The sequence below is a fragment of the Chlorocebus sabaeus genome, chromosome 4 (genome assembly GCF_047675955.1).
Source record: "Chlorocebus sabaeus isolate Y175 chromosome 4, mChlSab1.0.hap1, whole genome shotgun sequence".
NCBI lineage: Eukaryota > Metazoa > Chordata > Mammalia > Primates > Cercopithecidae > Chlorocebus > Chlorocebus sabaeus.
In genome coordinates this window covers 57,647,064-57,673,493 of record NC_132907.1, presented here as the reverse complement: position 1 = coordinate 57,673,493, position 26,430 = coordinate 57,647,064, and the positions used below count along the sequence as shown (strand labels likewise).

Genomic DNA, 26,430 nt, shown 5'->3' with positions numbered 1-26,430 from the left:
AGACCAGCCTGACCCACATGGTGAAACCCCTTCTTGTAACTAAAAATACAAAATTAGCCAGGCGTGGTGGCACATGCCTGTAATCCCAGCTACTTGGGAGGCTGAGGCAGAAGAATCACTTGAACCCCGGAGGGGGTGTTGCAGTGAGCTGAGATCACACCACTGCACTACAGCCTGGGCAACAAGAGCGAAACTCCATCTCAAGAAAAAAGTAAATAAAAATGAGAACGAAAATTTGAAAATTAAAAAAAAAAAAAAGAATAACTAACCCAAAGTCATACAACTAATAAGTAAAAGAACCAGTATGTGAATCTTGATGTGACTCCAAAGCCAAATTGCTACTTCATCTCACAAGTAAAAGTTATATGACACATGCTATGCATGTAACAAAATATCACATGTATCCCATAAATATGTAAAATATTGCGTATCAATAAAAAAAATTTTAAAAACAACAACAAAAATTAAAATACAGCCAAATCCTACAGTTTTCTATCCATTTCCAATAAATTTTCCCCTTTGGGAAAATTCATATGTAAAGTTAATTTTGAGTTATTAATTTTCTAAGTGCTATTCTTTTATAACAATAAACGCTATATCATACTTTTATTAACTTTTATATCAAAGATAATTTTTAGTGCTATTAAATACTTAAATAACTTATACTTACATACTCACAATGTCAAATTTTCACCAGGATTAAGCACAAAAAGAAATAGAAGAAAACTATAAATAAGAAACAGATATTGAGATGATAGACTCAAAGAAAAAGTAAGACAATTTGAAAGATGAAATTTTTTTAAATACACAGTAAAAGTAATACAAAACAGAAAAAAAATCTATAAACAAATTAACATAATTCAAATGTCTCACCTATATGTTATTAGTGGATGAAGAGGAATAAATTCTGCTGGCCCAAATTCTATAGAGCAACCAAATGTAATTAATGTTAACAATTCACCTTGGCAGGTCAATAAAACCAGAGAGCCACGTTTTAACATACAAGCCAGAAAAAGACTATCATGCGTCCAGCTGATATCACCTACCCAGTAGGACCTGTAATAAATAAAAAACAACATGTTTAGAAAAGATACTTTACGATGTTTGTGACGATTTAAAATGGGCTGTACCAAGCAGAGGTGTGAAAGTTGAAAAACTGAGGGCGAAAGAATGACTGGTAGTAGACAATTGCCATACATATTTCATGAATTTTACTTCCTAGAACAAAGAAGTTTGTTCAAAACATCTATCTCAACAATATTCCAATTAGAAATTCATAAGCAATTAAAAAATGAAAATATTTGGCCAGGCGCGGTGGCTCAAGCCTGTAATCCTAGCACTTTGGGAGGCCGAGGCAGGCAGATCACCTGAGGTCAGGAGTTCAAGACCAGCCTGGCCAACATGGTGAAACCCCATCTCTACAAAAATACAAATAAGCCAGGCGTGGTGGCAGGTGCCCGTAATCCCAGCTACTGGGGAGGCTGAGGCAGGAGAATGGCTTGAGCTGGGGAGGCAGAGGTTGCAGTAAACTGAGATCGCACCACTGCACTTTAGCCTGGGCCACAGAGCGAGACTCTGCCTAAAAAAAAAACCAGAAAATACTCCTAAAGAACTGAGCTTTTTAGTCACTCATATATTAGAATGAATTTTAATCATAGTAGAGTCTACAATCAAGATCTACTGATAGATTTCAAGGCCACATCTGTCCTCTCTACAGGAGTCCCTCTCAACAGCAGACTCTTCCTCTTCCCAAAGCTCTAACTGGTACTACTCCTTAACTATTTCATGATTTTTTAATTTATTTTATTTTTATTTTTTAAAATTTTATATTTTAATTCCTTTATTCCCTTCTTTTCACAGGTGTTGATATCTGGTGATACTAATGTTTAATTAGAACAAACAGTAGGTCCTCCTCAGAAAATGACAGACACTAAATCAAAAAGACCACTGAACTGAAACTAATACTTTCAAAGTATTTTAATGTGAATGAGAAATTTACCAAAGAGAAAGGAACTTGTGGAGAGTAAAAGAAAACGAAGACGCAGGGCTAGATAAACCTGAAAACTCTAAAAATGCATAGAAGAGCATGGAAAAGTATTCAGAAAAGGAAGTTAGAAGCTCTAAGAGGAAATTCTCCTGCTCTGTAATTTTGCATAGATCCTGGTGGTAGCTCATGTGCCATCCCAAATCACCACCTATGTTACTATTGACTCATATGTAGAGGATGCATATGTAGAGTCTTGTTTAAAAGACTAGGCTTGGCCAGGTGTGGTGGCACAGACCCATAATCCCAACACTTTGGGAGGCCGAGGGAGGTAGATCATGAGGTCAAGAATTCAAGACCAGCCTGGCCAAGATAGTGAAATCCCGTCTCCACTAAAAATACAAAAAAAATTAGCCAGGCGTGGTGGTGGGCACCTGTAATCCCAGCTATTCAGGAGGCTGATGCAGAGAATTGCTTGAACCCAGGAAGCAGAGGTTGCAGTGAGTCGAGATTGCACCACCACAATCCAGCCTGGGCGACAGAGCAAAACTCCATCTTGGAAAAAAAAAAAAAAAAAAGACTAGGCTCTCTCGGCCAGGTGCAGCAGCTGACATCTATAATCACAGCATTTTGGGACGCCAAGGTGGGAGAACTGCATAAGGCCAGGAGTTCAAGACCAGCTGGGGCAACATAGCAAGACCACGGCTCTACAAAAAAAAAAAAAAAAAAACAAAAACTGGTTGTGATGGCATGCACCTGTAGTCCCAGCTACTTGGGAGGTTGAGGCAGGGAGGGGGATAGCTTGAGCTTAGAAGTTTGAGGCTGCAGTGAGCTATGATCACACCATTGCACTCCAGACCAGGTGACAGAGCAAGACCCTGTCACATTAAAAAAAAAAAAAAAAAAAAAGGAAGACACTCAGATCAAGACAGCTGACTAGACACAGGTAGTATGTAACTCCTCCATGGAGAGGAATCATGAACTATCTACTTACTATTAAGTAGTAAGTAGATATTCACATTTTGAACAAATCCTCTAGGACAGAACACTAGGATTTATCAGAAAAGAGATGGGAGGCACCAGAAGAGAGGGTTAGAGGCAGCCTGCCAGCCAGGGACTGACTAAGAGTGGGGAAAAGCTCCTGAAGACAGGGAAACAGTAAGACAAAAATCCACAGGGCTTCACACCCCAAAACAGGCTTTCATAATCTCTGAGTGGGAGAAACCCTCAACCCACTAGAGCCTTGGGCCTCACATACAGAGTTGCCTAAAGATTGCTCAGAGACATTGCTCCAAAAAGGGAAAGCACATGGAATCCCACAGGCATCCAAGCCTACAGCAGCCTCAGAAAGCCTAGATACCAGGGATCTACAGACTTGGCTGCTGCTGCACTGCTTCAGGGAGGAAGAGGGGAGACCAGGCGCTCTCAGGCACTCCTGGGAGGCTCCCTATCACCTGCTATGGGCTGCTGTTGAGACCGAGATGTGAGCAGGCTGCACTCCTCACGGCTTCTTGCCTACACTGCTTGCCTGGGAGGGATACCACCCTCTCTGGTCCCAGGCCCAAGGTACCATTTTGAGTGTTTACAGCTGGGTTACGTCCCACCCTTGGGCTGAGTTGGGACTGAGGTGGCTGTAGGCACCACCCAGCTCAGGGAAGAACAGGGAAGACCAAGCTCTCCTAAGCACACTAAGGACAATACCCACTGACCTGCCACAGAGCAGCTATGTCACTAGAGACTAGTCCCCCCAAACCATCACAACTTCCGGTAACTCCAACATGGACAACTTGGGTCCTAGTGGGTTGCTTCACCACTACTACTGCCATCGCCCATACCATGCCAGATACTCAGAGGCCTGGGAAACTGCCCACACACCTAGACCACCACTCCCACTACTAGCTTCTAAGCATGCCACCTGGAGGCCCAAGAATCAGCCTTCAGGACCCACCAATACCAGGGCCAGTATAAGGTGGTCTAGGGCCTAAAAACAGGCACACTCACCCTACTGCTGCCACTACTAGGGCCTGAAGACTGGCTCAGTTGTTGTCCAAGTCCCTAGCAAAACTTCACCATAACCTCACCTAATAACTATACCTTAAGCCACTGAGGAAATCACAGATGCCACCAACCCTGTGTACTACTGAAGAAGTCATACAAAGATTACATTACCACAAGTATGCAAAATCAAAGCCAAGGTATCCTACTCAATCAACAACATACATCTTCAGGAAAAAATTCCCCTCTATAAATGCATTTTCAAAAAATTAAAACAAGCAACTGCTGTACCAGATGTACAGACATGAATGGAAGGACACAGAAAACATAAGAAAAGCAAGAAAATATGACACCACCAAAGGACTACAAAAACTGTCCAGCAATAGATGCCAATCAAAAATAATTCCCCCAGAGGTTCCAAGATGGCTGAACAGGAACAACTCAGGTCTACAGCTCTCAGCGTGAGCGACGCAGAAGACGGGTGATTTCTGCAATTCCAACTGAGATACCGGGTTCTTCTCACTGGGGCTTGCCAGACAGTGCATGCAGGACAGTGGGTGCACCCCACCAAGCGTGAGCCAAAGCAGGGCGAGGCATCGCCTCACCTGGGAAGCGCAAGGGGTCAGGGAATTCCCTTTCCTAGCCAAGGGAAGCTGTGACAGACAGCACCTGGAAAATCAGGTCACTCCCACCCTAATACTGCACTTTTCCTTTCCAACGGTCTTAGCAAATGGCACACCAGGAGATTATACCCCACGCATCGCTCAGAGGGTCCCACGCCCACGGAACCCCGCTCATTGCTAGCACAGCAGTCTGAGATCAACTGCAAGGCAGCAGCAAGGCTGGGGGAGGGGCACCTGCCATTGCTGAGGCTTGAGTAGGTAAACCAAGCGGCCAGGAAGCTTGAACTGTGTGGAGCCCACCGCAGCTCAAGGAGGCCTGCCTGCCTCTGCAGACTGCACCTACGGGAGCAGGGCATAGCTGAACAAAGGCAGCAGAAACTTCTGCAGACTTAAATGTCCCTGTCTGACAGCTTTGAAGAGAGTAGTTGTTCTCCCAGCACAGAGTTTGAGATCTGAGAACGGACAGACTGCCTCCTCAATTGGGTCCCTAACCCCCGAGTAGCCTAACTGGGAGACACCTCCCAGTAGGGACCAACTGACACCTCACACGGCCAGGTGTCCCTCTGAGACGAAGCTTCCAGAGGAACGATCAGGCAGCAACACTTGCTGTTCTGCAATATTCGCTGTTCTGCAGCCTCCGCTGGTGATGCCCTGGCAAACAGGGTCTGTAGTGGACCTCGAGAAAACTCCAACAAACCTGCAGCTGAGGGTCCTGACTGATAGAAGGAAAACTAACAAACAGAAAGGACATCCACACCAAAATCCCATCTGTACATCACCATTATCAAAGACCAAAGGTAGATAAAACCACAAAGATGGGGAGAAACCAGAGCAGAAAAGCTGAAAATTCTAAAAATCGAGTGCCTCTTCACCTCCAAACAAATGCAGCTCCTCGCCAGCAATGGAACAAAGTTGGATGGAGAATGACTTTGACGAGTTGAGAGAATAAGGCTTCAGATGATCAAACTTCTCCAAGCTAAAGGAGGATATTTGAACCCATCACAAAGAAGCTAAAAACCTTGGAAAAAGATTAGACAAATGGCTAACTAGAATAACCAGAGAAGAGAAGACCTTAAATGACCTGATGGAACTGAAAACCATGGCACGAGAACTACGTGATGTATGCACAAGCTTCAGTAGCCGATTTGATCAACTGGAAGAAAGGGTATCAGTGATTGAAGATCAAATGAATGAAATGAAGCAAGAAGAGAAGTTTAGAGAAAAAAGAGTAAAAAGAAATGAACAAAGCCGCCAAGAAATATGGGACTATGTGAAAAGACCAAATCTACATCTGAATGGTGTACCTGAAAGTGACGGGGAGAATGGAACCAAGTTGGAAAACACTCTTTAGGATATTATCCAGGAGAACTTGCCCAACCTAGCGAGGCAGGCCAACATTCAAATCCAGGAAATACAGAGGACACCACAAAGATACTACACGAGAAAAGCAACTCCAAGACACATAATTGTCAGATTCACCAAAGCTGAAATGAAGGAAAAAAATGTTAAGGGCAGCCAGAGAGAAAGGTCGGGTTACCCACAAAGGGAAGCCCATCAGACTAACAGTGGATCTCTCGGCAGAAACTCTATAAGCCAGAAGAGAGTGGGAGCCAATATTCAACATTCTTAAAGAAAAGAATTTTCAACCCAGACTTCATATCCAGCCAAACTAAGCTTCATAAGTGAAGGAGAAATAAAATCCTTTACAGACAAGCAAATGCTGAGAGATTCTGTCACCACCAGGCCTGCCTTACAAGAGCTCCTGAAGGAAGCACTAAACATGGGAAGGAACAATCAGTACCAGCCACTGCAAAAACATGACAAATTGTAAAGACCATTGATGCTAGGAAGAAACTGCATCAACTAATGAGCAAAATAACCAACTAATATCATAATGACAGGATCAAATTCATATATAACAATATTAACCTTAAATGTAAATGGGCTAAATGCTTCAATTTAAAAACACAGACTGGTAAATTGGATAAACAGTCAAGACCCATCAGTCTGCTATATTCAGGAGACCCATGTCATGTGCAGAGACACACATAGGCTCAAAATAAAGGGATGGAGGAAGATCTACCAAGCAAATGGAAAACAAAAAAAAAGCAAGGGTTGCAATCCTAGTCTCTGATAAAACAGACTTTAAACCATCAAAGATCAAAAGAGACAAAGAAGGCCATTACATAATGGTAAAGGGATCAATTCAACAAAAAGAGCTAACTATCCTAAACGTATATGCACCCAATACAGGAGCACCCAGATTCATAAAGCAAGTCTTTAGAGACCTACAAAGAGACTTAGACTCCCACACAGTAATAATGGGAGATTTGAACACCCCACTGTCAACATTAGACAGATCAATGAGACAGAAAGTTAACAAGGTTATCCAGAAATTGAACTCAGCTCTGCACCAAGCAGACTAATAGACATCTACAGAACTCTCCACCCCAAATCAACAGAATATACATTCTTCTCAGCACAACATTGCACTTATTCCAAATAATAGGCATTAGAGACTACAAAAGACGGGAGTGGAGTAAGGGCTGAAAAATTACTTATTGGGTACAATGTTCACTATTAACACTAAACGCCCAGACTTTACCACTACACAACATATGCATAAAGTGAGTGAACTTATAAGTTATCAGTATGCCTGAAGGGTAAGAGAGATCAAAAAGAGACGAAAACCTATTTAAAAGAATAATAAATGAAAACTTTCTAAGTCTAGCAAGAGAGTTAGACATCCAGATACAGAAGGCCCAGTGATCCCCACGCAAATATACAGCAAAAAGGACTCCACCAGAGGATATTATATTCAGAATGTGTTAAGTCAAAGGGAAAGAAAGAATTTTAAAATTAGCAAAAGAAAAGAGTCCAGTCACCCATAAAAGAAACTCATTGATTTCCTCTAGGTTTTGTAGTTTGTGAGCGTATTATTTCATAATAGTCTTAATAGTCGTTGTATTTCTGTTGTGTCAACTATAATGTTTAGAACTGGAACAAGACAAGGATGCCTACTTTTACCACACTTATTCAACATAATGCTAGAAGTCCTAGTCAGAGCAATCAGGCAAGGTAAAAAAAATACATGGTATCCAAATTATCACTGTTCACTGACAATATAATCTTAAATCTAGAAAACCCTAAAGACTCCACAAAAACTCTTAGATTTGATAAATTAACATAGTAAGATTTCAGGATTCTTTATATAACAAAATGAATATACAGAAATCAGTAGAAAATACACCAGTAACTATGTAGCCAATGACTGAATCAAGAAGGCAATCCCATTAACATTAGCTACAAAAAATAAAATACGTAGCAATATATTTAATCAAGAAGGTAAAAGATCTCTATGAGGAGAACTATAAAACACTGATAAAAGAAATCATAGATGACACAAACAAATGAAAAAGCATCTCATGCTTATGGATTAAAAGGCCAGTATCATTAAAATGAACATACTGCCCAAATAAATCTACAGATTCAGTGCAATCTCTATCAAATTACCAGTGCCATTTTTCACATAATTAGAAAGAACAATCCTAAAACTCGTATGGAACCAAAAACAAAAGAACAAAGCTGGAGGCATCATATTACTTAATTTCAATTTTTTTTTTTTTTTTTTTTTTTTTGGCGATGGAGTCCCGCTCTGTCACCCAGGCTGGAAAGCAGTGGTGCGATTTCAGCTCACTGAAATCTCTGTCTCCTGGGTTCAAGCAATTCTCCTGCCTCAGCCTCCTGAGTAGCTGGGATTACAGGTGCCCGCCACCACGCCAGCTAATTTTTGTATTTTTACTAGAGACGGGGTTTCACCATGTTAGTCAGGCTGGTCTTGAACTCCTGAACTCATGATCCGCCCGCCTCTGCCTCCCAAAGTGCTGGGATTATAGGCATGAGCCACTGCCCCCAGGACTTTTTTTTTTTTTTTTTTGAGACAGTTTCACTCTTGTTGCCCAGGCTGGAGTACAATGGTGCAATCTCTTGGCTCACCACAACCTCCGCCTCCTGGGTTCAAGTGATTCTCTTGCCTCAGCCTCCTGAGCTAGGATTACAGGCATGTGCCACCACGCCCAGCTAATTTTACAAAATCCAGTTTAGTAGAGACAGGATTTATCCATGTTGGTCAGGGTCTCCAACTCCCACCCTCAGGTGATCCACCCACCTCAGCCTCCCAAAGTGCTGGGACTACAGGCGTGAGCCACCATGCCCAGCCTACTAATTTCAAACTATACTGGCAAGGCTATAGTAGCCAAAACAGCATGGTACTGGTATAAAAACAGCACACAGACAAATGTAACAGAATACAGAACCCAGAAACAAAGTCACATTCCTACAACCAACTGATCTTCAGCAAAGTCGATAAAAATATACACTGGGGAAAGGACACCCTATTCAATAAAAATAGTGCTGGGAAAATTGGATAGATGTGCAGAAGAATGAAACTGGACCCATACCTCTCATCATATACAAAAATTAACTCAAGATGGATTAAAGACCTAAACATAAGGCCTGAAACTATAAAAATCCTAGAAGAAAACCTAGGAAAAACCCTTCTGGACATTGGGCCAGGCAAAGAATTTAAGGTCGCATCCTCACACGCAAATACAACAAAAATAGACAAATGAGAATTAACTAACTTAAAAAACTTCTGCACAGCAAAAGACACAATTGAAGTAAAAAGACAACCTACAGAATGGGAGAAAATATTTGCAAACTATGCATCTGACAAAGGGCTAATATCTAGGATCTATGAAAAACTAAGACAACTCGACAAGCAAAAAAAAACAAAAACAAAAACAAAACAAAAAAACCTCATTAAAAACTGGGCAAAGAGCATGAACAGACATTTCTCAAAAGACATACAACCAGCCAATAAACATATGAAAAAATGCTCAACATCACTAATCATCAGAGAAATGCAAATTAAAACCATAATGAGATAACATACCAGTCAGAATGGCTATTACTAAAAAGTCAAAAAACAACATGTTGCAAGTATGCAGAGGAAAGGGAACATAGGAACATGAGAAAAGGGAACAAACAAGTTTGGTGGGAATGTAAATTAGTACAATCATTACGCTACAGACATTTCTCAAAGAACCAAAATAGGAACTACCATTCAATCCAGTAATCCCACTACTGGGTATATAACCAAAGGGAAAGAAATCATTATATCAAAAAGATACTTGCACTCATATATTTATCACATTACTATTCACAATAGCAAAGATAGGGAATCAACAAAACCATCTAACAACAGAGGATTTTTAGTAGAGATGGGGTCTCATCGTGTTAGCCAGGATGGTCTCGATCTCCTGACCTCGTGATCCAGCCACCTCGGCCTCCCAAAGCGTTGGGATTACAGGTGTGAGCCACCACGCCCGGCATCAAATACTACATATTATAACTTGTAAGTTGGGACTAAACAAGGGGTCCACATGGACATACAGAGTAGAATAACAGGTACTGGAGACTACAAATGACAGGAGGGGAGTGAGGGTTGAAAAATTACCTATTGGGTACAATGTTCACTATTAACACTAAAAGCCCAGACTTCACGACTACACAACATGTGCATGTAAGAAATATGCACCTGAGGCCAGGCGCGGTGGCTCACGCCTGTAATCCCAGCACTTTCGGAGGCCAAGGCAGGTGGATCACGAGGTCAGGAGATCAAGACCATCCTGGCTAAAATGGTGAGACCCTGTCTCTACTAAAAAAATACAAAAAAAATTATCTAGGCATGGTGGCGGGAGCCTTTAGTCCCAGCTACTGGGGAGGCTGAGGTAGGAGAATGGCATGAACCCAGGAGGCAGAGCTTGCAATGAGCCAAGATCACGCCACTGCACTCCAGCCTGGGTGACAGAGCGAGACTCCATCTCAAAAAAAAAAAAAAGAGGAGGGGGGAGGGATTGCATTGGGAGTTATACCTGATGTAAATGACGAGTTGATGGGTGCTGACGAGTTGATGGGTGCAGCACACCAATATGGCACAAGTATACATATGTAACAAACCTGCACGTTATGCACATGTACCCTAGAACTTAAAGTATAATCATAATAATTAATTAATTAATTAATTAATTTTTAAAAAAAAGAAAAGAAATATGCACCTGTACCCATTCAATATATTTTTTAAAAATTGTTTTAATTTTTAAAGACTATAAACCCCCCAGGCTCCCTGATTAAATAATGTTCTTTCCAAACAAGCCTTTTTCATTTCAGCCTCTCCAATTCATCCCAACATTTCTCTACTTACTCATGATTAAATTTCTCCCAGGAAGACACAAAAATAAATGAAAGAGAAAAGAAAGTATGTTATCTATTACCCCACCAGACCCTTCCTTAAAGTATTTAAGGCATTCCTTATATAAAGCAACTTTTAGGCTGGGCATGATGGCTCAGGCCTGTAATCCCAGCACTTTAGGAGGCCAAGGTGGGAGGATCACTTAAGGCCAGGAGCTGAAGACCAGCGTGGTCAACATAGCAAGACCCTGTCTCTACAAAAAACTTTAAAAAGTTAGCCACATACAGTGACACACACCTGTAGTCCCAGCTACTCAGAAGGCTGAGGAAGAAAGGACTGCTTGAGCCCAGGAGTTCAATGCTGCAGCGAGCTATGATCACACCACTACACTCCAGCTTGGGCAACAAGTAAGACCACCTTTTTTTTTTTTTTTTTTTTTTTTGAGACAGTCTCCCTCTGTCATCCAGGCTGGAGAGCAGTAGTGCAATCTCAGCTCACTGCAATCTCCGCCTCCTGGGTTCAAGCCATTCTCGTGCCTCAGCCTCCCAAGTAGCTGGGACTACAGGTGCATGCCACCACACCTGGCTAATTTTTTTAATATTTTTTTTAGTAGAGATGGGGTTTCACCATTTTGGCCAGGCTGGTCTTGAACTCCTGACCTCAGGTGATCCACCCACCTCAGCCTCCCAAAGTGTTGTGATTACAGGTGTGAGCCACCACGCCCAGCCTCGGCCTCCCAAAGTGCTGTGATTACAGGCGTGAGCCACTGTACCCAGTCTTTTCTTTTTTTTCTTTGAGACATGATCTTGCTCTGTTGCTCAGACTCAGACCGGAGTGCAGTGGTGAGATCATAGTTCACTGCAGCCTCTATCACCCAGGCTCAGGTGATACCCCCTATCTCAGCCTCCCAAGTAGCTGGGACTACAGGTGTCCGCTACCATGCTCGGCTAATTTCTTTCTATTTTTCAGTAGAGGCAAGGTCTCATTATGTTGCCCAAGCTGGTCTCAAACCCCTGAGCTCAAGTGATCCTCCCACCTTGGTTTCCCAAAGTGTTAGAATTAAAGGAGTGAGCTATCACACCTGACAGAGACCCATCTCTTTTAAAAGAAAAAAAGAAAAAAAAGACAGACAAAAGAGTTCTTACCTAATAAGTGCAGCTGGAACCATGCGACTCTTGTTACTACATCCTCTAAGGCTACCACAGAGAGTAACAAAATTCAGTGTGTTTATAAATAATACCTGAGTTGCCTAGGAAGGAAAAAAAAGACAAGAAAACTATTAAAAATTATTTTACTGTAACCATTACTTACAATTCTGGCGACATAGAGATCTATTACTATATTAATAAACTATCTAGGGAGAATTTCTCAACTGGCAAGGCAATATTGACCCCTGGTAGCCTTTGCTCTTTTATGTTCCACCTTAAGAACATTAGTTACCACAGTGCTCTTCTTTCCTCTTTTTCCCTTATTCTTTTTTCATTTCTGAGAGCCAAGTTTTGAAAGTTACGGCATCTAATTTAAAGAACTTTACCAATCCACAATGTCAAGTTGGATTAAACACCACCAACTTAAAGAATATAAAGTAGGCTGGGCACAATGGCTCACACCTGTAATCCCAGCACTTTGGGAGGCTGAGGTGGGAGAATTGCTCGAGCTCAGGAATTCAAGACCAGCCTGGGCAATATGGTAAAACCCTCATCTCTACCAAAAAAATACAAAAATTAGCCAGCCATGGTGGTATAAGCCTGTGGCCCCAGCTACTTGGAAGGCTAAGGTGAGAGGATCACTTCAGCCTGGGAGGTCAAGGCTGCAGCAAGCCATGATCGCACCACTGTACTCCAGCCTAGGCAACAGACGGAGACCTTGTCTCAAAAAAAAAAAAAAAAAGGGAATATAAAGGAGTATTTAGAAAAAGAAAAATCTCAAAACTCGAATAAACTCCTTCTTTTATAGATTACTTTCTAAGACAGATATTTACTGACCTTGGGGTCTTTCTGATTAAGAGTTACTGCCAGGGTAAGGCCATCTCTTGAAAAGGCAGAAATTAGAGCTCCTCTTGACTTTACTGATTCACATTTAGGAATTAGACTGCAGAGATGACAGTCTTGTTGAGCCCAATGAACATGGTATGGCAATGATCTAAAAAAAAATGAAATAATTGAAAACAAAATGTATAGTAACTTTTAAATTTATATATAGTTCATTACAAAAATTAAAGGATTCATCCAAATTCCTACATGTGCACATGTACTTAGGGAATATTTTAGAGACTATGTTAATCCATTGTGTTGCTGTAAAGGAATGCCTGAGACTGAGAAATTTATAAAGAAAAGGGGTTGGCTGGGCACGGTAGCTCACGCCTGTAATTCCAGCACTTTGGGTGGCGGAGACAGGTGGATCACTTGAAGCCAGGAATCTGAGACCAGCCTGGCCAACATGGTGAAACCGTGTCTCTGCTAAAAACACAAAATTAGCTGGGCATGGTGGTGCGCACCTGTAATCCAAGCTATTCAGGAGGCTAAGGCAGGAGAACTGCTTGAACCTGGGAGGCGGAGGTTGCAGTGAGCCAAGATCGTGCCACTGCACTCCAACCTGGGTGACAGAATGAGACTCCATATCAAAAAAAAAAGAAAGAAAGAAAGAAAAGGGGTTTACTTGGGCTCACGATTCTCCAGACTGTGCAAACATGGCTTAGGCATCTCCTCGGATTCTTGTGAGGGCTTCAGGAAGCTTATAACCATGGCAGAAAGGAAAGAGGGAGCAGCATTTTCCCAAGAGAGTGAGTACGGGAGAGAAGGAGGAGATTCCAGGCTCTTTTAAACAACCAGATCTCCCGTGAACTCAGAGCAAGAACTCATTACTGTTAAGCAGAACACCAAGCCATTCATGAGGGATCTGCCCCCTTGACCCCAACATCTCCCACCAGGCCCCACCTCCAACATTGCAACATTAAGGATTATTTTCAACACGAGATCTGGAGGGGATGAACATCCAAACTATATCAGAGACCTTTCAGAAGTCTGTGCACAAAAGAACAGCTGCAGATTAGCTAAATAAATTGAATATCACAGTTCTGTTAGTAGAGCCATGTTTTTATATGCATGCCCAAATATATTATACCTGCTTCCACTAAAAGTTTGGATAAACATATTTCAACATAATACCAAACATTTTTACAGGAATTTAAAAAGTAGGTCAGGAGTTCGAGACCAGCCTGGCCAATATGGTGAAACCCCATATCTACTAAAAACACAAAAATTAGCCAGGCGTGGGGGTGCACACCTATAGTCTCAGCTACTTGGGAGGCTGAGGCAGAAGAATCACTCGAACCCAGGAGGCAGAGGTTGCAGTGAGCTAAGATTGCGCCACTGCACTCCACTGCACTCCAGCCTGGGCAACAGAGCAAGACTCTGTCTAAAAAAATAATAATAAAATAAAAAATAAAAAGTAGAGAAGGCCAGGCATGGTGGCTAATGCCTGTAATCCCAGCACTTTGGAAGGCCGAGTCGGGCAGATCATTTGAGGTCAGGAGTTTGAGACCAGCCTGGCCAACATGGTGAAACCCCATCTTTACTAAAAATACAAAAGATTAGCTGGGTATGGTGGCGCATGCCCATCATCCCAGCTACTCAAGAGGCTGAGACAGGAGAATCTCTTGAACCTGGGAGGCAGAAATTGCAGTAAGCCAAGATTGCACCACCACACTCCAACATGGGAGACAGAGCAAAAAGACTCTGTTTCAAAAATAGATAGATAGATAGATAGATAGATAGATAAACAGACAGACAGATAGAAAAGGGAAACTTTTGGGATAGCATCAATGTTCTACAATTGATCCAAGTGATATATATATTTATATTTCAAATAGGTGTATTTATTTATCAAAGTCTATCTAGTTGTACACTTAAGATTTGTTCATCTTATTTTATTTATTTATTTATTTTTCAGACAGGGTCTCACTCTATCACCCAGGCTGGAGTACAGTGGCACGATTTCAACTCACGGCAACCTGGACCTCCCGGGCTCCAGTGATCCTCCCACCTCAGCCTCCCAAGCAGCTGGGACTATAGGTATGCGCCACCATGCTCAGCTAATTTATTTTATATTTTTTGTAGAGATGGGATTTTGCCATGTTGTCCAGGCTGGTCTTGAACTCCTGGGCTCAAGTGATCCTCCTGCCTCAGCCTCCCAGAGTGCTGCAATTACAGGCACCCGCCACCATACTCAGCCAAGATTTGTTCATTTTACTTCATGTAAGTTATATCTTAATGTAAAATATAAAAATAAAACAAACAGAAAAATAAAAATAAAAATCACACCGTTTTACTCAATCTTACTTAGGTATTGTAAGAAAATAATGTATATTTTCAGCCAGGTGAGGTGGCTCACGCCTGTAATCCCAGCACTTTGGGAGGCCAAGACCAGCCTAACCAACATGGTGAAACCCCATCTCTAATAAAAATACAAAAAGTTAGCTGGGCATAGTGGTGGGCACCTTAGTCCCAGCTACTTGGGAGGCTGAGGCAGGAGAATCGCTTGAACCCGAGAGGCAGAGGTTACAGTGAGCCGAGATCGCACCATTGTACTCCAGCCTGGGTGACAGAGCGAGACTCCATCTCAAAAAAAAAAAAAAAAAAAAAAAAAGCATATTTTCTATTTATTAGGCTTTTCAGAATAAAACTATTTTTAAATAAAATAATACTTAAGCATTTAAAAGGTATAACAGCAAATCAAAATAGTTATGTCCCTTTTAAATTTCAATTGAATTCTTTTCCAAAATAGTTACTTTTATAGTCTTAGACAAGTAAAACCATAGCTTGTCTTATCTTTTACAAGTTCTCAAAGAAGAGAAACAAGACAAAAACAAGATAAACTTTCTGGATTAAACATTTAGAAATAAGAGAGGAAGAAATGATTTGCAAAGCCTCAGAAATCAAAACTCACAATACCATTTACAAATTTTATTACATGTATATGGATCAAAAGATAATATTGTTTAAAAAGGGATAGAAAACATGGGGCCGGGTATGATGGCTCATGCCTGTAATCCCAGCACTTTGGGAGGCCAAGGCAAGATGATTGCTTGAGTCCAGGATTGCAAGACCTTGTCCGTTAAAAAAAAAAAAAAAAATTAGCCAGGCATGGTGACACACACCTATAGTCACAGGTACTCAGGAGGCTGAGCTATGATTGTGCCACTGCCTCCCCAGTCTGGGTGACAGAGCAAGACCCTGCCTTCAAAAGAAAAAAAAAATCAGTAAGTAAATAAGAAAAAAACATTTACCTCACCTTATAGATGTAAATACATTCTCATGCCACCGAATTGCTAGAAATGTTAACTTCAGGCATTCCCCAGAATAAAAAGTAAATGAACACAGGCAGCAGTCTCCAAATAACTGTAGATAAATTTAAGATACTTTAGTATAAAATTAATGTGAAAATAAATCAAGATACTAAGCATACATATATATTCCTCATCATAAACTAGTAAAAAATATTGAGATCTTGCTTATATTTTTTATTCTTAACATTAAGCTAAAGACTAAGTAATTTTTTTCTGAGCCAGAGGCAGGTCTCAAATATCAGGTTGTAGTTTATGCTCTCAAGGAAATATTGACATTTATTGTGACTATAACTGAAACTATTCTTACATGTTTATTTTTCTCTTTTTATACTTTTATACTATTTAAATTAGTGCACCACCCTGAGAATGGGGAGGGGGGACAATAAAACTTTAAAATGCAATTTCTAACAATAGTGGTTTGGATAATAAAATGCTCGTCCATACATACAAAGAATACCAAGCAGCTATTTTAAATGTGTTTTGGTTTTTCAAGTTCATGAATCTTTTATTTCCCAATTAAATGGCATATTTAGTATCAATTCTAGCTTGTTAAATTACCAAACAAGCATATATATATACACACACACATATATATACACACACACACATATATATATATATATATATATTTTTTTTTTTTTTTTTTTTTTTTTTTTTTTGAGACAGAGTTTCACTCTTGTTGCCCAGGCTGGAGTGTAATGGCATGATCTCGGCTCACTGCAACCTCCACCTCCTGGGTTCAAGCGATTCTCCTGCCTCAGCCTCCCAAGTAGCTGGGATTACAGGCGTGTGCCACCACACCTGGCTAATTTTGTATTTTTAGTAGAGACGGGGTTTCTCCATGTTGGTCAGGCTGGTCTTGAACTCTCAACCTCAGGTGATCCACCCGCCTCCGATTCCCAAAGTGCTGGGATTACAGGCGTGAGCCAACGCGCCTGGCATAACAAGCTATATCTTTAAATCAAGGATAGAGAAAAGGAGTTCTAAGTTAAAACTACTTTTAATAAACACTTTTTAAAAATGTGACCCAAGAAATATAAAAATATCTTTTCCATATAAGAATTGCACAATTACTATGAAAATTTATGGTGACTAAAGATATACATTTATACCATTATGCATTCTGCTAATCTGCTTCACAGATAAGAGTCTGAGACTGATTTTACCTCATTTTTTATAAAAACAGCATTCACTACAGCTTCTTTATCTTCAATGGAAGGCAAGAGAACTGCTTCTTCAGGTATGACCTGGGACCACCGACCCACCAATGAAAGGCTCTTAGAAGATAAGATACTCTTTAATTCCAAATATTCCCAAAGAAATATGCATCCAGGTGTTATGAGCAGAATTCTTTTCCCATTTCCAGATACATACAAATAAGGTCTCAAAGAGCTTGCTAAAAAAAATAACAAAAAACGTAATTAAACCTCTGAGGTCTAAATTCCCCCCAACAAAGTACATAATTTATGTATTCTTACAATAAAAAACTAAATAATGTTACCATTCAGGATGTCAAAACTAAGGCACTAGCAAAAAATTAAAAATACAACCCAGGCACAGCAGCTCATGCCTGTAATCCCAGCACTTTGGGAGGCTTAAGGAGACGGATCGCTTGAGCCCAAGAGGTCAAAGCTGCAGCTATGATCATGCCACTATACTTCAGCCTATGTGACAGAACAAGATCCTGTCTCTAAAAAAGAAAAAAGTACAAAAAATAGCAACATTTATCAAGTACTTATGTGATATTAGAAACCTATTATTATCACAGAAATATTAGGCATGCCAGAATTTTCTTCTTCAAGTTGAATCTCAGTATCACAGATAAACACGACCAAAAATACATACATATATATATACATACGTGGAAATATATATACCTACAGATATACATATGCACATATACAGAAATACATTTTCAAGACAATAACAGAAAAATGTTTCATCATGTTCTCCTATTTTTCCTAGTTAAATGAATTTAAACAAATAAAAAAATTTCCCACCGACTGTAGCTTTGATCATTTCCTTAGGCTTTTCAGTTATTGGTATAGTTTTCAAACAATCTTGATCTTTGTTCCAAAGGAAAAGCTCTCCTGTAGTTAGTACCCCAGCCAGCCAGGCATCTGCTTCCAAAAATGAAATGCAATACTTATAATCTAATATTTTCTTTAATATCACCCTAAGTTATTAAAAAATACAGTTTTAGTCATTTGAAAATATCAGTACTACTTAACCATTAATGGACGTTGTTAGGACAATAACATCCTTCAAGAAAGGCTGCAGACTAGGAATTTTCTTCTTTATCTTTCCTGATAGCAAATTAATTTCATTTATGAATTTATCATCCAAAAGAAAAACAGCTTCTTTTTCCTAAGAGAAGAAACATGTGAAGGACTCAAGAGGTGTCCGAAATTAATTCAACTTACTGCCTAAATAAATTATCCAGAAACCAAAGCAACATTTAAGAAAGATTATCCATTTGACCACAAATCATAAAATGAACATTCAGCTTAATACGCTATAGTAACCTGAACATTTTGAATTCTGTTTTAAAATACCACATTAGAATTAATAGGTAAGGTGACCTAATAGTTGTATTTCAATTTCTTTGAAGTTTAAAATTATAGGAGTGTCTTCTAATTCTGCTAGCCAAAACTGGTTTATCTATTTTTTAATCTTTTGTTGTTGTTGTTGCCCAGCCTGGAGTGCAGCAGATATTTACAGGCACTATCTCACTACTAATAAGTAGGAGAGTTTTGACCTTGTCCATTTCTGATCTGAACCAGTTCACCATTCTTAGGCAACCTGGTGGTTACCCCAGCCCCTTGATCCTGGGAGGTCATCATATTGATACTGAATTTAGCGCAGACACCTAATCGGTATGGCACGCTGCAGCCCAGAACTCCTGGGCTCAAGTGATCCTCTCGCCTTAGCCTCCTGAGTAGCTGGGACCACAGGTGCATACCACTGCACCTGACTCTCATCAATTTTAACAGCAGTATGGGCCGGGCGTGGTTGCTCACGCCTGTAATCCCAGCACTTTGGGAGGCTGAGGCGGGTGGATCATGAGGTCAGGAGATCAAGACCATCCTGGCTGACATGGTGAAACCCCATCTCCACTAAAAATACAAAAAATTAGCCGGGCGGGGTGGCGGGCACCTGTAGTCCCAGCTACTCAGGAGGCTGAGGCAGGAGAATGGTGTGAACCCGGGAGGCAGAGCTTGTAGTGAGCCAAGACTGTGCCACTGCACTCCAGCCTGGGCGAAAGAGCAAGACTCTGCCTCAAAAAAAAAAAAAAAAACAAAAACAAAAACAAAAAAAAAAAACAGTAGTATGAGCAAGTTTTTAAATTATTTACTTAGATTAAAATAGATATAGCTTCTGAAATTCATAAATCCATGACTCTGCTCATCTTTTAATATCTAGAAAAAGTAGGCTGTTTTGAATTAACTGTTTTCATATATTCTAAGGCAGTGATTTTCAAAGCATAACTGAGCCAGCAGCATCAGCAACACCTCAGAAGTGAGGAGTTCAAGACCAGCCTGACCAACATGGTGAAATCCCATCTCTACTAAAAATACAAAAATTAGCTGGGCGTGGTGGCACTCGTCTGTAATCCCGCTACTCGGGAAGCTGAGGCAGGACAATCACTTGAACCTGGGAGGCTGAAGTTGCAGTGAGGCGAGAAGGTATCATTGCACTCCAGCCTGGGCAGCAAAGCCAGATTCCATCTCAAAAAAAATACAAAATACAAAATATCCAACCCTACTGCAGACCTAATTAACTGAAAACTTTGGGAGTGGGGCCCAGCAATCTGTGTTTTAACCACCTCTCCAGATAATTCTGATACATTGTAAAGTTTAAGAATTCCTGTTCTAGGGGAGTTAGTGGTATAGTTTCTCAGAGGAAATGTAACACTTAATTTCAATGATCATTACAAATACAGTAGGGTTGCCTATTTTCCCTAAGTGGGGAATCTATGCCACATATTATGAATGGCATTCCTGGATTACTAACATACTGTGGCCCATTTCTTCCATCCTAGTTCCAAGAACACTTCATAGCACAATCATGAAAACCACAATAGGAGGAAAACACTCCACTAACTTCTGGTAAAGGAAAGCTCAGGACATTAAATTTTCCATTTTGATATATGATGCCATCTCAAACTTAAACTTGACTTAAACATAATATGAACAAGAAAGTTTAAGTAAAAAATCTTCTAAACAAACCACTTAACATTCTGGAAAAGCTAACTTGCTCATTATTATAAAGACAAAACACACACAAAACCCTGTTCAGTGTGCAGGTAGGTGATCCTCCTGTAGATCCTCCTCCAGTAGATGATGTTTTATTTACTTAAGATCATAGAACACTCCTATATTACAGGGAAAACACACATGCAACATATATAAAACTGGTACTGCTTGAATAAAGAAAAACCTACCTTTCCCAACCAGGAGACACGTGGCCATGGTTTTTTCTGCTTAATACTTGTTGATGTCAAAATTTCTAATCTTATCTCCATGTTTGTTAAGATATCAATGACCAATTAAGTAAAACAGTCCCAAGATTCTGTAAACAATAATAGTAATAATCATAAATGATCCATAATATTCACTGGGGTTTTTTGTTTGTTTGTTTGTTTGTTTTGAGACAGTTTCGCTCTGTTGCCCCAGCTGGAGTGCAGTGGTGCGATCTCAGCTCGCTGCAACCTCCACCTCCCGGGTTCAAGTGATGCTCCTGCATTAGCCTCCCAAGTAGCTGGGACTACAAGCGTGTGCCACTGCCCCTGGCTAATTTTTTTGTTCGTTTGTTTGTTTGAGACGGAGTTTCGCTCTGTCGCCCAGGCTAAAGTGCAGTGGCGCTATCTCGGCTCACTGCAAGCTCCGCCTCCCGGGTTCACGCCATTCTCCTGCCTCAGCCTCCCGAGTAGCTGGGACTACAGGCGCCCACCATTACGCCCGGCTAATTTTTTGTATTTTTAGTAGACAGGGGGTTTCACCGTGTTAGCCAGGATGGTCTTGATCTCCTGACCTCGTGATTCACCCGTCTCGGCCTCCCAAAGTGCTGGGATTACAGGCGTGAGCCACCACGCCCGGCCACGCCTGGCTAATTTTTGTCTTTTTTTTTTTTTTTTTTTTTTAAAGTAGAGATGGGGTTTCACCATGTTGGCCAGGTTGGTTTCGAACTCCTGACCTCAAATGATCCACCCACTCTGGCCTCCCAAAGTGCTGGGATAACAGGCATAATCTACTGCGTATGGACCACTGAAGATCTTAACTGAAAATTTTCATAAAGTTTTGATTTACACTTTATTTCTGAGTTGGAGTTTTGCTCTTATCTCCCAGGCTGGAGTGCTGTGGCGCAATCTCGGCTCACTGCAACGTCCGCCTCCCGGGTTCAAACGATTCTCTTGCCTCAGCCTCCCGAGTAGCTGGGATTACAGGCATGCAGCACCACACCAGGCTAATTTTTTTGTATTTTTAGTAGAAACGGGGTTTCGCCATGTTGGCCAGGTTGGTCTCGAACCCCTGACCATGGGTGATGCACCCGATTCAGCCTCCCAAAGTGCTGGGATTACAGGCGTGATCCACTGTGCTCAGCCAAAATAGATGGGGTTTTGTTTGTTTGTTTGTTTTTTAATAAAATAGCTTTAAAAGAAAAACTACTCTGAGACAGCACACAAAGATCTATCAAGATGCTAGCTATCAGCCAGCACGAAGGCCGAGATGGGAAGATCGCTTGAGGACAGGAGAGTTCCAGGCTGCAGTGAGCTGTGATTGTGCCTGTGAGAGCCACTGCACTCCAGCGTGGGCAACATAGCGAAGACTTCGGCTCAAAAATAAATAAATACAATTACAAATAAAATAAATTCTTTCAAAAGGGTTAACCAAATGCAAGAGGAACACCGGCATTAGAAAAGCATCATTTGCAGCTCCTAATGAAATAACAAATCCAGTCAATAGTATCAGTGCTGCTAAAATTATTGAGTGAAAAAAGACTGGGAACTTTATGCACTGACATACCCCAAATCCATTAGTCAATCTTTTTTTTTTTTTTTTTTGAGACGGAGTCTTGCTCTGTCGCCCAGGCTGGAGTGCAGTGGCACCATCTCAGCTCACTGCAAGCTCCACGCCCTGGGTTCACGCCATTCTCCTGCCTCAGCCTCCCAAGTAGATGGGGCTACAGGCGCCCGCCACCACGCCCGGCTAATTTTTTGTATTTTTAGTAGAGACGGGGTTTCACCGTGTTAGCCAGGATGGTCTCGATCTCCTGACCTTGTGATCCGCCCGCCTCGGCCTCCCAAAGTGCTGGGATTACAGGCGTGAGCCAAAGCACCCAGCCTCATTAGTCAATCTTAAAATTGCTAACAGTGAGGAAAACTGACATTCTATTCCTCCGGATCCTGCTCAAGAGGCTGGGGGGGGCTCGGGTCCGGGGCCGAGGTGTGGCCCGAGCCTGGCACCACCCACGCCGGCCAGGCGACCCCGGCCCCTCGGGGCTCCCGCGCTCCGTCAGCAAGCGACGCCGGTGGGGTAGGCCCAGAGCGAGGACGGGGCCCCGACTGGGTAGTGGGGATGTACCAGGGCCGGGTGCGGCTGGAGACGGCCCGGGAGGGAGGTCGCGGACCTGCCCGACAGAAGGGTGGATGAGGGGATACCAAGGACGCCCGGGTCCAGGGAGCGTAAGAAGAGGCCAGGGTCCCGGGGTAAGGAATCCGCGGGCAGTTACCTCCGCCAGGGGCAGGGCCCGGCCGGTCCGACGCGGGAAGGCGCGGCTAGGCAGACTGAGCGGGGTGGAGACGCCAGGCCGACGGCGGCGGGCCCTACTGCCGTCCCCGACGCGGGCCTGCGTCCTGGCGACGGCGGAGGGCGGGCAGGAGGCGCGGGCGCTGCCACGGCGCCTGCTCGGAGCCGGCCGGGAACGCTGGCGGGCCTCCTCCGTCCTCCGCCCCTCCAGCCCTGCTCTCAGGCCCCCGCCCGGGCCCTCTAAGCTGGCAGCCGCGCCCGCCCCCGCGCTCCTCGCCCCTGCTCCCGCGCGCTCCCCTCCTCAGCGGCCGCCCGGCCCCCTCAGTTTACTTCTCTTACGCGTTCCTCGGACGCTCCTCGTTTGAGCGCACAGGCATTGGGCGGGGCTTCGCGGGGGAGTCGCTTAATAACCGACCAACACGGAACTCAAGGGCTGCCCCTTGCTAGCGGGGACCCTGCACAGACCCGAAAATAAGGAGGTTTTGCTCTGCCCTCCCCAGTTCACGTGGGCACCTTGGAACACTGAAGAAGGCATTTTCCGAACTCACTGTCCTAAGGACTTATTTTCCGCACTGTTTTCACCTCCTTCACCCCTGTTCTCATGACTGACAGAATTTGGGGTCACAAGCGGGCAGCCCGAGAGCTCTGCTCACCTGGAAAAGCATTTTTGTGTAGCTTAAATGTGAAGGCCTCAGGCAGTGGTCTGCTGTCCTCCTCCACCAGCGCCCATCATAACTCTTTTCTGCGACTGGCCTGTTTTTGAAGGCAGGACCTTGTCACCCTTGGCTAGGCCAAGTATGTTCTGCACGGAAAATGGCCCTGCCCTCTGCATTGGATGGCTAGCTCCTAGGTTGCTTTATTTTAGCAGATAAGCGTTACAGGGTAGGAGGACTTCTGGCTGCATCAGAACCACAATTACCCCTGTGTTTCTGGGTGGGATAAGTGACAGCTGACATTCTGGCAGCTCAGCCCCGCTTATCTCAGAGGTTATAGGTCTGAGGTGGTTTAGATCCACCCCCAAATCACGAACATTTTACATAAGCCGTGCTAGAGTTAGCATAAAAGTCTCACACAGAAAAATTTGGAAACTGAGAAATCCTAACCTATTCCCACAAATCTGTGTTCCCATTTTTAGGTCTTAAGATATGAAAACAATGGGATAACTGAGGCTGATTTTGCTGTGTGGCCATTAGACCTAGAAGTATTGGTGTGACTCTGGAGTTGATTGCTCACAATCAATTTATTTATTTATTTATTTATTTATGTTCCTTTTTTTTCCCTCCACTTCCTCCTCCTCTATTTAAAAACGTATGGAAATGTATCCGGCAATGTTTGCTGTAAAAAATAATGTATGGAAATGACTACGATTTGCTAAAATAAAAATCATTGAGCACTTATGTGTGTCAGACACTATGCTAGATATAAAGAGGGGAAGACAATGTTGTCCCTATTCAAAAGACAGTCACGCACACAAGTTACAGTGCAGTCATAAATACCATGCTCACAGTATGCGCAGGTCCATTTTCTTTATCTGGGCAATGGGAAGGTTCAAAACCAAGCTAGGTTTTGAATGAGGAATAGTTTCATTTTGAAGCACATCCATTTTGCGATACCTCTGGACCTATCTAGTGAACAATTTAGATGCATGGTTCAGAAGCTCGATGGGAGGCTTGGGAACACAGAATGTGTAAAATAAGCATCAGTCTCCCCTTCACGCTGCTCTGCACTTTTTAAGGGTCATCTCTCTGTAGTATATATTGGTAAGAGATTTTATGGATGATACCAATTCTTTTTTTCTTTTTTTTTGAGACAGAGTCTCACATTGTTGCCCAGGGTGGAGTACAGTTGCACAGTCTCTGCTCACTGCAACCTCTACCTCCTGGGTTCAAGTGATTCTCCTGCCTCAGCCTCCCAAATTGCTGGGATTACAGGAGCCCACCACCACGCCCGGCTAATTTTTGTATTTTTAGTAGAGACAGGGTTTCACTATGTTGGCCAGGCTGGTCTTGAACTCCTGATGTCGTGATTCACCCGCCTTGGTCTCCCAAAGTGCTGGGATTACAGGTGTGAGCCACTGCGGCCCGCCAGCATACCAGTTCTTATGAGAGAGTGTCGGGGTAGAAGAGATCCAAGAGAATGGTTGACCAGGTAAAAAAACTGATAGAGGTCAAATAGAAATAAGCCTGAGAATTGCCCCGTCAGATTTAGTGTTTAGTAGGTATAGTTATAGTGCCACATATACAATAACTGCATTCCTTTTGAAAGCATATAGTAAAATCAAATCTGATTAGCCTAAGTAACAGAGGTGATTTATTGTAATGATTCTGGGGTATCTGACAGATTGTAGATATTCTCCCTAGAGTGCTCCTATCCAATATAAATTTCTGTAACGATGAAAATGTTCTATGTCTGCTCTAATATGGTAACCATTAGCCAAAAGTGCTATTGAGCATGTGAAATGTAGCTAGTGCAACTGAGACCCTGTAAACTAAGATTCCAGTCAAAGAGAAAGGAAAAAAGCAGTGAGCTTGCCCACAGTCTTTAAGACCTGGGCCCAGAAATAGTACACAGTATTTCTGCTTACATTCCACTGGAGATAACTTAGTCACATGATCACACCTAACTGCAAGGAAGCCTGGGAAATGTAGATTAGCAGTGTACCTGGAAAGACTGAGAAAATGGTTTTGGTGGACAACTAGCGGTGGTCGGAATACAAAAAGTAATAATACAGATTTCCTGCTTTCAAGAATATCACAGGTTTAGTGGGAGACAGATGAGTATTTTACTAGCAATAAATAAAGAACATGCTGTACAAACCCAAAGAAAACAGTACGTATAGTCTGGATATTTGTTCCTACCTAAATCTCATGTTGAATTGTAATTCCCAGTGTTGGATGTGGAGCCCGGTGGGAGGTGATTGGATCATGAGGGTGGATTTCTTATGAATGATTTGGCACAATTCCTTGGTGCTGTCCTCATGATAGTCAGTGAGTTCTCATGAGATCTGGTTGTTTAAAAGTGTGTGGCACCTCGGGAGCTGAGGCATGAGAATAGTTTGAATCTGGGAGGCAGAGGCTGCAATGAGCTGAGATCATGCCACTGCACTCCAGCCTGTGTGACAAAGCAAGACGCTCTCAAAAAAAAAAAAAAAGTGTATCACCTCCCCCATGCCTGTGTTCCTGCTTTTGCCATGTGACTTATGCACTCCCATTTTGCCTTCTGCCATGAGTAAAAGCTTCCTGAAGCCCCCACCAGAAGCAGATATTAGTGCTATGCTTCCTATACATCCTGTAGAACCATGAGACAAGTGAACTTATTTTCCCGTAAATTACCCAGTCTCGGGTATTTATTTATAGCAATGCAAGAACAGCCTAATACAATGGTATTTCTCAAACCTTAATGTGCATGTGGATCACCTGAGAATCTTGTTAAAATATACATTCTGGGCTGGGCATGGTGGCTCATACCTGTAATCCCAG

The 26,430-nt window shown here is 42.3% G+C and overlaps 1 protein-coding gene across 12 annotated transcripts in view; it reads right to left on the bottom strand.

Annotated features, from left to right (window-relative positions):
* CPLANE1 (ciliogenesis and planar polarity effector complex subunit 1) overlaps positions 1 to 23,208 on the bottom strand; it is a 155,502-nt gene extending 132,294 nt beyond the window's left edge. For 5 of the 12 annotated variants that reach the window (XM_007961406.3, XM_007961407.3, XM_037990759.2 and 2 more), the window contains exons 1-9: positions 22,935 to 23,202; positions 20,647 to 20,774; positions 18,434 to 18,569; positions 18,203 to 18,322; positions 17,369 to 17,598; positions 16,148 to 16,254; positions 12,841 to 12,997; positions 12,001 to 12,104; positions 874 to 1,056 (exon numbers count right to left, since the gene is read on the bottom strand). In XM_007961406.3, the coding sequence (XP_007959597.3) occupies positions 874 to 1,056; positions 12,001 to 12,104; positions 12,841 to 12,997; positions 16,148 to 16,254; positions 17,369 to 17,598; positions 18,203 to 18,322; positions 18,434 to 18,569; positions 20,647 to 20,727 (1,118 nt within the window). In that variant the 5' untranslated portion in view covers positions 20,728 to 20,774; positions 22,935 to 23,202. Of the gene's footprint in view, positions 1 to 873; positions 1,057 to 12,000; positions 12,105 to 12,840; positions 12,998 to 16,147; positions 16,255 to 17,368; positions 17,599 to 18,202; positions 18,323 to 18,433; positions 18,570 to 20,646; positions 20,775 to 22,934 lie in introns of all 12 variants that reach the window. The other 7 variants (XR_005238041.2, XR_012092789.1, XM_073014793.1 and 4 more) reach the window with 3 other exon arrangements.
* Between the last annotated feature and the right edge of the window lie 3,222 nt (positions 23,209 to 26,430).